At 43.1% G+C, this 10,721-nt stretch overlaps 1 protein-coding gene across 1 annotated transcript; it reads left to right on the top strand.

Annotated features, from left to right (window-relative positions):
• The first annotated feature begins 657 nt into the window (after positions 1-657).
• On the top strand, positions 658-10,243 carry LOC139102703 (toll-like receptor 7). Its single transcript, XM_070656811.1, has 2 exons — positions 658-2,605; positions 6,485-10,243. Exons 1-2 carry the CDS (start codon positions 658-660, stop codon positions 9,874-9,876), a joined length of 5,340 nt encoding a protein of 1,779 aa, XP_070512912.1. The 3' UTR covers positions 9,877-10,243.
• The last annotated feature ends 478 nt before the right edge of the window (positions 10,244-10,721 follow it).

The following is a 10,721-nucleotide window of genomic DNA, read 5'->3' as shown; positions in this document are numbered from 1 at the left end:
TTTATTAAGCATCGAACCGTTCCTTTCAAGATGCAAGACCAAATTAAAACTGAACTTGATAAATTAACCGCGAAAGGGATTCTATTACCCGTTAAATCATCCGAATGGGCCACGCCCATTGTCCCGGCACTAAAAAAAAGATGGTTCAGTACGAATCTGCGGAGATTACAGTGTGACACTTAATAAGCAGTTACTTATTGATGAATATCCTCTGCCCAAATTAGAGGAACTATTTTCGTGCATGTCAGGAATGACTATATTTTCTAAAATAGATTTAAAAAAAAGCGTATTTACAATTACGTATAGACGAAAAACAACAAAAACTACTCACTCTCTCCACACATTGCGGACTATATCAACCTACGCGTCTTATGTTCGGTGTAGCTTCTGCCCCCGCGATTTGGCAACGTACGATCGAAGAAATCTTTCACGATATTAGCGGGGTCAAAATTTTTCTGGACGATATTCGAATCGCTAGCGCAACAAAAGAAGAACATTAAGAAATTAGAAATTATTTTCCGTAGATTACAGGAATTTAATATACAGATAAATTTAGAGAAAAGCGAATTTTTTAAAGATAGTATACACTTTTGCGGTTACATAATAGATAAAAATGGAATTAATAAAGATCCGGCAAAATACGCGGCAATTAAAAAAATGCCTAGACCTACAAATAAAACAGAGGTACGCGCTTTTCTAGGTTTCGTTAACTATTATGCGCGTTTTATTAAAAATCTCTCGGAAATTTTACATCCACTTCATAACTTATTACAAGATAATGTTCAATTTAAATGGAATAATTCTTGCGAATACGCATTCAACAAAGCTAAACAAGCATTTAGTGAAAATAAAATACTTGCACACTACGATCCCGAATTACCTTTAATTTTAGCAGTGGATGCAAGTAATTACGGAATTGGCGCAGTACTTTCCCACGTGTACCCCGATAAATCGGAAAGAATCATTCAATGCGCATCTCAGAAATTAAACCCTACACAGCAAAAATACACGAACATTGATAAAGAAGCGTATGCCATTATTTTTGGCATTAAAAAATTTCATCAATTTCTTTTCGGTACCAAATTCACTCTTGTTACGGATAATCAAGCGTTAACACGAATCTTCTCACCGGATAAAAACTTACCAACATTTTCAGCATTACGTATGCAACATTATGCATTATTTTTACGTGCCTACAATTACGATATTCAATATAAGAAATCTGAACTTAATGCAAACGCGGACGGCCTTTCTAGATTGCCTTTGGAAAACGAAAATGACACACATGAAGTAATTGATATTTTTCATTTAGAAACAATTAACTTCCTACCACTTACAGCAGAAGAAATTGCAAATTGTACAAAAACGGATACAGAATTACAAAAAATTTACAAAGAAATTACAACACATAATTACACATCTAATCGCAAGAAACAAAACATTAACATAGAAGAATTCTCAATTTGTAACGGAGTTATATTACGTTCCGATCGGGTTGTCATTCCAGAAAAACTAAAACATAAAATTCTTCTTGAATTACATTGGGGACATTTCGGAATTTCAAAAATGAAAAATTTGGCCCGCAAGATAGTTTGGTGGCCATCATTAAACAAGGATATAGAAAATCTTGTTAAAAATTGTACAATTTGCAACCTGCACAAAGATAATCCACCAAAAGTGGACGTACATTTCTGGGAAGATTCTACAAAGGTTTTTGATCGTGTGCACATTGATTTCGCGGGACCTTTTATGGGAAAACTTTTCCTTATCCTAATCGATGCATATTCAAAATTCCCCATCGTTAAAATCGTCAACTCAATGTCAGCTGAATCTACTATAGCAACATGTCGAGAAATTTTCAGTGAATACGGTTGTCCTAAAATGATAGTAACGGATAACGGGAGAACATTTATTTCTTCTGAATTCAAAACTTTTATGCAAGAAATTAACTGCACATTAAAGTATACTGCCCCATACAATCCATCTACGAACGGACAGGCTGAAAACATGGTCAAAACAATTAAAAATGGATTTAAAAAAATGTGTGCAGAAAACAAATCCATACACTACAATTTATGCAAATTACTCTTACAATATAGAACTTGCGAACATTCACAAACAAAACAAATTCCTGCAGACTTATTTTTCGGAAGAAAAGTTAATTCACCGTTAGATTTTATTCATCCTACTTACAAATCACAAACACCGTATAAAAATACAAATATTTGTAAAAAAATTTTTCAAGCGAGGGAAAGAGTGAGTGCGCGTAATTATACTGGTACAACTAAATGGCTCCTCGGTAGAATTAAGTCTCGAATTGGCGCTTTACATTATGAAATAAGTTTAGATAATGGCATTATCGTTCGGCGTCATGTAAATCAACTTCGTAAAATTGGGGATAAAACCCCGGCAGTCGTTTCGGATACGATCCGTTCTTATGCCCCACCACCTGGACTTGAAAAGAGAAACAATACCCCGCGGAGACTTCCAAGTAGCGCGAATTTACAATCCGCTGCTGAGAATACGCTTGCGGATGTTCCACCCGCAGAAGATTCCGAAATAACGAAAACACCCGTAGTTTTTCGTAGGGGACCAATACGTGAACGTAAACCACCTACCCGGTTACAGTATGATAAATTCTAGAAAGCCTTTTGCACGTTTCTCTTTTCTTTTCTACGAGGGGGAGTGTGATATTTCCCCGTAGTAATGTTCCCCGTAGTAATGCGTATCTTTTTAGATTAATTTCTTAGTTACTTCGTAATGTATCTCCGACTAGAACTTTGATACGTCCTTCATCATTTAAAATGATAAAACACGCGTGCATCTCTCAGCTGCGTTTCCAACAAATTGATACCTGATATCAATAGACAGACAATGAAGGATGTGTCAACGGAATCGCTGCCTTGAACTTGTATCGGTCCAGAGCAGTCAGTCGCTCTCAAATAAAGCCATCGCACAGACATCGCTCCAGTCTCTTTCTTTTATTCAAACCACCTTCCATAAGATCCCATAAAATTACAACACCTTCGATTACATGAGTACACACTAGTTGTAAGCTTTCTTTTGCTGCTCTTACCAGATAGCATACGAGTTTTATGCAGAATTCGTACGCACACCAGCAACAATCATTCGACGAATTAATATGTAGATTGTACATAGGCCGTATCTAGTCTGTAAGAATATTTTTTGTACGCAGCAAAATCTCGAGTGAGTTACTGTGTCGTCTGTTATAATTTCTGTGGAGAGTACGTGTGTTTACAGTGGCGCGAAGAAGACCGATAGTCAGATTCGAGACATCAATTGTAATAAACTCGTTAGATTTATATTACGGTGCATCAGTATTTTATATTGTACCACATAATTGCAAAAATCAAAGAAGCAGAACTGCAATCCTAATTTTTATCACTGCGTGTCCTTCGTCCGTCGTTAAACGGTCATGTACGTCGCAAATGCAGATTGTTTCTCAAATTAATTCTCTTTTTTAGAAATATTTATCCGTGTTAACGCTTCTTAAAGCATTAGGTATAGAGAACGAAAGAATTGTATCAACAAGTCAGTTTGAAACGACCTAGCTGCTGAATTTGTTACTTTTATCGTGTAAATATCAGTCGTGGCATTACGTGTTTAACTTGTAGAGGCGAATTTATGTAACTGTTGTAAATAGCAACGTTTGACGGACCACGATGTGCGTTTCTGCCTTTAACGAAACTCGGCCACTGTCTACACGCGTCGGCGATTATTTCCGGATAGGTGCATGGGAGCGTATAAAAAATTTTTGGAAGTCTACGCATAGTCTACGTGCAGAATATTTGAAACACTTAACGCTAATTACGGCAATTATAGTATCTTAGCGCTTCATTTAATGTTAAATGTAGTCGTATAATTTTCAGCTGATAATAAGATTAAACGCGGCACTCAGACAAATAAAACTTGAAACCCAACTGCCACATTTAATTATAAACACAATAGTTATTATCTAATTTAATAGCAAGGTGGTACCTTAGAATTATATATGTCCAATGGCAGTTTCAACGACATTTTCTTATAAAACCTGGCAGTTTTGGCGACATCTGGCAGTTTTGACGACCGGCGTCAAAAACATCGTGGTATAAAGGCAGTTTTGACGACAAATTGTCAAAACTGCCGTTACAAACTTTTATTACAAAAATGTTAATTAAGCTTAAATGTTTAAGTATATTTAACGATTTAATTTCAGAATACAGTTAATTTTGATATTACTACATAGAATTAGTACATTTCATAGATACTGGCGCCAAAACTGCCATTGTATTGTTAGCATATGTACAAATAATGTCGTCAAAACTGGCCATACATTAAAAAAAAGTCGTCAAACCTGCCAATGCATTGTTAGCATTAGTATACGCACTGTCGTCAAAACTGCCCATACATAAAAAAAATGTCGTCAAACCTGCCATTACATCGTTACTATTTGTATATTTTATACACACTGTCGTCAAGACTACTTAAATATAAAAAATGTCGTTAAAACTGCCATTGCATTGATAGCATTAGTATACGCACTGTCGTCAAACCTGCCAATGCAATGTTAGCAATAGTATACGCACTGTCGTCAAAACTGCCCATACATTAAAAAAAAGTCGTCAAACCTGCCAATGCATTGTTAGCATTAGTATACGCACTGTCGTCAAAACTGCCCATACATTAAAAAAAAAGTCGTCAAATCTGTAATGCATTGTTAGCATTAGTATATTCACTGTCGTCAAACCTGCCCATACATAAAAAAAGTGTCGTCAAAACTGCCATTGCATTGTGTACATTAGTACATTTCGTATACACTGTCGTCAAAACTGCCATTGTATCGTTAGCATGTGTACATTTTATATACACTGTCGTCTAAACTGCCTATACATATAAGAAGTCGTCGAAACTGCCTTTCTGTACTTTATTTCACTTTAATCAAAAACTACAAAAAATTGAAAAGTTAAAGTTGTTGAACCTTATTTCTGTAGTAATTGTACATAATTTAACGTTGAAAAAAAGTACTGTCGTCAAAACTGCCCTTGGAAATATATATATATATATATATATATATATATATATATATATATATATATATATATACAGGGTGTCCCAAACAATGTGTCACTCCCAAAAACTATGGGTAGAAAATTGAAATCTAAGACAAAAAGTAAAATACAATTTTTAAAAATTCTCAATAGTTTTCGAGAAAAAAATTAAAATATATAAAATGTATAGACGTAAGAGTGACAAAAAAGCTGCGCGTGAGTGAGCGCGACAGGCGAATGACTAGAAATGGCACCGTCGTTTGTCGCGCTCACTCACACGCAGAACATTCTGAATCCACAAAGATGACTAACAATAAATGAAAGGCCAAGTGGATTGTTTTTAAGAAAAGAGTCATAACAACGGAAAATTCGGAAAAGTGAATCAGACGGCCCTACGATAAGCGGTGCGCACGGCACCCGTAAACAACGCTCTTTTGAATCGTATAAAAAGCGCGAGCGGGCGGAACATTCATTCATTCTCAAAAAGTTCTCGGCACCTGTCATTATTCTAACCGAGCTTCGTGTGGAAATTCCGAGTGCTCCGAATGGAAAGACGAACCAGCCGATCCGCTAGTCGCTCAAATCAACCGATCCGCTAGCCGATCAAATTCCGCCGTTACACCGGACACCGGTCGCACGAATTCGCCGATCCACCAGCAGGACGTTTAGACGCCAAACCATATTTCGACGCTTGAACCGCCTGATTTTAAACTGCTTAAGTAGTAAGTCGACTTCTCACTTTTCCGAATTACCACCTTCTGTATTATTTTTAAAAATTGGAAATCGCTCAATTATAGTGAGCCGAACGCAACCACGTTCTTCCGCGGATTCTAATAATCATTCGTCGGACTACGACTACTTGCTCGTTGAATTAAAAAGGAGACTTCCTATGCCATGCGGCGGAAGTTACCACTGTAAAGTGTGCTACCCCGAGCTCCGACTGTACACGGATTATTGCGAGGCCCAAGGCCCTTCATATTCGCCCACTCCGATCGCGTCACCTCACCGCCTTCCTTCGTTTCTCTCTCGTCCCCCTTCTCCGGTTCCTCTCCCAAGCTTTTCACATTCTTTCTCTTCTGCTTTCTCTCCTTTGCCTAATTCCCGATACCGACATTTCCTCGATCAAGTAGCATCCATATATCTTCACCCGCCTCAAGAACCTCCGGAACTTCAATCTTTCCCTCCTCCAGCAGTCAAAACAGAATTATCCGATAACGATCCTGTCATTTACGTCTATCATCCCGATCATTCTAATCCCTTCGTATTCCCAGAATCGCATCTATCAAATTTCTTTTCCCCTCCAATTAATTAGCATCTTTGTGGATTCCAATTTTAATATAATATTATTAGTAAAAATTTATAATCTAACTCACTTTGTAATTTTACGGAAATATATTTGATGTTTTTTTTAAATCCGAGTTCTCTGATTATTTTAGCTTTAAGTCGCACCGGCCCCATCCCTGATAACTCTTTGCCCGAGGATCTCTTCAAGAGCACGCGTGACCTGCGAGAGATACACCTGGCGTACAATGGCCTACGCGACTTGCCGCACAGCGTTTTTACGCAGCTGGAGCAGCTGCTGGTGCTCAATCTGGCCAACAACCGACTCACCAGCGACCACGTCGACGAGACTACTTTCCTCGGTCTGATTCGCTTGATCGTGCTCGACCTCTCGTACAATCAGCTGACGCACATCGACGCGCGGATGTTCAAGGATCTGTTCTTCCTGCAAATTCTCGATCTGCGCAACAACTCCATCGACCGCATCGAGAGCAACGCCTTCCTGCCGCTCTACAATCTTCACACGCTCGAGCTCTCCGACAACAAGCTCCATACCATAGGAGCGCAACTTTTCAACGGTCTGTTCGTGCTGAACCGCCTAACGATGTCCGGGAACTCGATCTCGAGCATCGACACTTTGGCGTTTCGCAACTGCTCCGACCTCAAGGAGCTCGATCTCAGCGGCAATGAGCTCACCGCCGTGCCGGACGCGTTGCGCGATCTCGCCTTCCTCAAGACTTTAGACCTGGGTGAAAATCGGATCAGCGAGTTTCACAACGGCTCCTTTCGCAACCTGCACCAGCTCACCGGTCTACGTTTGATCGGCAACGACGTCGGAAATCTGTCGCACGGAATGCTTTGGGATCTGCCGAATCTGCAGATATTGAATTTAGCTCGGAATAAAGTGCAGCACGTGGAAAGACACGCATTCGACCGCAACTTAAAATTAGAGGCCATTCGTTTAGACGGTAACTTTCTATCGGACATTAACGGCGTGTTCACCAGCATCACCAGCCTCCTGCTATTAAATCTGTCGGAAAATCACATAGAGTGGTTCGATTACGCCTTCATCCCCGTTAATCTCAAGTGGCTGGACATTCACGGCAACTTTATCGAAAGTCTCGGCAATTATTACAAAATTCGCGACTCTAAGGTGAAAACTTTAGACGCCAGCCACAACCGCATTACCGAGCTCTCGCCGTTGTCCGTGCCGGACAGCGTCGAGCTGTTGTTTATTAACAACAACTACATCAACACCGTGCGATCGAACACGTTCGAACACAAAGTGAATCTCACCCGGGTTGATATGTACGCGAACATGATCGAGAGGATGGAGCTGACGTCGTTGCTGCTGACGAAGGTACCGGAAAATAAACCGCTGCCGGAGTTCTACATCGGGGGCAATCCCTTCAACTGTAATTGCTCGATGGACTGGCTGCCGGCCATCAATAATCAAACTTCGACGCGAGAATATCCGCGCGTCATGGACCTCGACAATGTCATGTGCCGTACTTCCGGGCCGCGGGGAGTCGCGATCGTTCCAGCTTCGACCGCGCGATCGGAACAATTTCTCTGCCGTTACGAGGCGCACTGTTTCGCCCTTTGTCACTGCTGCGATTTCGACGCCTGCGACTGCGAGATGACATGTCCGGCCGGCTGCAAATGTTACAACGACCGGACGTGGAATACGAACGCGGTCGACTGCTCGGGACTCGGAGTCGAAGAAATTCCACGAAGAATACCGATGGACGCCACCGAAGTTTACCTAGACGGCAACGTGTTGCGCGAGCTGCAAAACCACGTATTCATCGGGCGTAAAAACATGCGGGTGTTGTACGTGAACGCCAGTGGCATCGAGTCGATCCAGAATCGCACCTTCAACGGCCTCAACAACTTGCAGATTTTACATCTCGAAGATAATCGGATACGCGAACTGAAGGGCTTCGAATTCGAGCGGCTGTCACATTTACGCGAGCTTTACCTGCAGAACAATATGATCGGTTTCATCGGCAACTTGACGTTTTTGCCGCTCCGGTCGCTCGAAATTCTTAGACTGCACGGCAACCGGCTGGTTACTTTTCCGGTGTGGCAAGTCACCTTAAATGCTCGACTGATTGAGCTGTCGCTCGGTGGGAATCCGTGGTCGTGTCGCTGCAAGTTTTTGCAAGAGTTATCATCCTGGGTATCGGATAATGCCCACAAAGTTATCGATGCCGGCGACGTGTGGTGTTACTACGGCGGTGACGCCAGGCCGTCTTTCCGGCGTCGTTTAAACGTAAACGAAACCGCCTGCTCGGATTATTTCGCTCAAGGCGGCGTCATCGAGAGCATCATGGTGTCCGACTATTTACCGCTAGTGGCTGCCACTCTTTCGGCCATCATCGTTCTTCTGGTGATTATAGTGCTCGCCTTTGTGTTCCGCGAGCCGGTCGGTGCCTGGGCTTACTCCAAGTACGGATTGCGATTTCTACGGACAAAATCGGGGAAAGCTGCGACTACGGCGAACCTCGGACCCACGGCCGCAATCGCCGCGGGTTGCTGCGACGCCGATCGCGATCGGCTCTACGATTGTTACGTGTGTTACAGCCCGAACGACGAAGATTTCGTTCTACATTCCCTGGCGGTCGAGCTCGAACACGGCGCGGCCGGTCTGAGACTCTGTCTTCATCATCGGGATCTACCTTGCGTGTTACGCGCCTCCGCGCCCGCCCCGGCCGTCCTCGAGGCAGTAGACGCTTCTCGACGCGTGTTGATTGTGCTCACTCGTGATTTTCTTCAGACTGAGTGGTCGCGTTTCGAGTTTCGCGCAGCGTTGCACGAGGCATTGCGCGGCCGTGCATCCCAGCTGATCGTCATACAAGCCGGCCACGTTGGCACCGAGGTTGAGCGCGATCCCGAGCTACGGCCGTACCTGAGAACAGCGGCGCTCATCCTCACGTGGGGCGAGAAGAGGTTCTGGGAACGATTGAGATACGCGATTCCGTCGTCCACGACGACCGCGATTATCGCGACCAGCACCACTACCACCACCACCGCCGTCGGCGACATATCCATCGAAAGCAAGTCCTCGCCGCTGGTTTACAAGCGCAATATCAATACCTACACGTTGGACGGCGGAGTCGGCAGTCTCGAGAAAACCGGGATATCGACTCTGCGTGGCGGTCAACGTGCTGCGCTTTTCAAGGACGCCTCGTCGGCGCTGATGCTGCAACACGCGCCGCCGGCCTACTCGTGTGGCGGGGCCCCGCTCGCCCCGATGCTGTCGCAGCAGCAGCCGCAGCCGTTGCCGCCGTCGTCGTCGCCAGGGCAGCCCAGGTTAACCGTCAATCACGCCTACCGGGACGCGGTGCCAGGCAATAATCTCGTCACGACCACCGCCAACCCCGCCAACTGCGGCGTTAGCGAGGACCACAGAAGACCGCTGTCCGAGCACATTTACTCATCCATCGACTCGGATTACTCCACCCTCGAGAGAACCGCCTGGAGACAACAGCAGCCCCCACCCCCGCCACCCCCGCCCACCTCTGGACAGGCCTACCTGGTTTAGCTCCCTGTAAAAAACTTCGGTATTCCCGCGTGGGATCTCGGAGCTCTCAACTCAAGTGCGATAACTGCGAGCGGAAGTCGCTCGTTTCCAAAAGGTTGTGCTGGTTCTCGTGTTCGTCCGCACGACGCACGGTCACGGGCTCCGACGAACTATGAATTCTTAGAGACTTTGTGCGCGCGTCGAGCCACGAACCTCCGCGAGATTCGTGTACATAATTCGGAGACGTCGTCGCAGAGGACGAAAGACAGAGTGTTTGCATATCATAATTATCTTTGGAAGTTCCGGGGATGTCTGTTGCGATAACGATTGCACCAGTTTCCTTCTTTGCTCAACGAAAATTTCGATTTTTTTCTGAGTGTGTGAACAACGTTTTTCTTATTTTTATTTGATCTGTTTTATTTTTTTTTTTTTCTGTTATTTCTGCATTTAATTTTTTTTTTCCCGTCTTCCTTTACTCTGCGTGTTTGATGTAAGAAGTCTTTCGGCCTACCCTCTTGTCGTTTGTTCCTTTATCGGGGCGCGCACCCTCTATATAATTACGAATTTCTAAATGTCTTACGAAAATACGTTTTGTTCTGGTATACAAAGTGTCTTGGATCTCTCTTATATACAGAACTGCTTTTGATAAAAAATCTATCATCCAAACTGTGATAATTTCTTACATTAAATTCTTTACGATTAAAACTCGCAATTTAGCACGCACAGATTAAGCTTTGAAAGCGCGAAAAGGTAATTGATTTAAGTATTCGAAAAGCTTAATGGTAAAAAGTATTTAATTTTCTATTCACAGCGTTTAACTTCGAGAGACGATCTCCGACGTTCATTTTCGATTCGGCATCTTCTTT

Source organism: Cardiocondyla obscurior, linkage group LG05, assembly GCF_019399895.1.
Source record: "Cardiocondyla obscurior isolate alpha-2009 linkage group LG05, Cobs3.1, whole genome shotgun sequence".
Lineage (NCBI taxonomy): Eukaryota > Metazoa > Arthropoda > Insecta > Hymenoptera > Formicidae > Cardiocondyla > Cardiocondyla obscurior.
Note: the sequence above shows the minus strand (reverse complement) of the source record. Positions and strands in the feature narration are given on the sequence as shown.

What these genes read in the sequence shown, in the direction of transcription:
- LOC139102703 (XM_070656811.1), top strand. Translation starts at nt 658, where the DNA reads ATGCCTAGACCTACAAATAAAACAGAGGTACGCGCTTTTCTAGGTTTC. An exon ending in TAGGGGACCAATACGTGAAC is followed by an intron (nt 2,606 to 6,484) that starts GTAAACCACCTA and finishes TGATTATTTTAG; the next exon opens with CTTTAAGTCGCACCGGCCCC.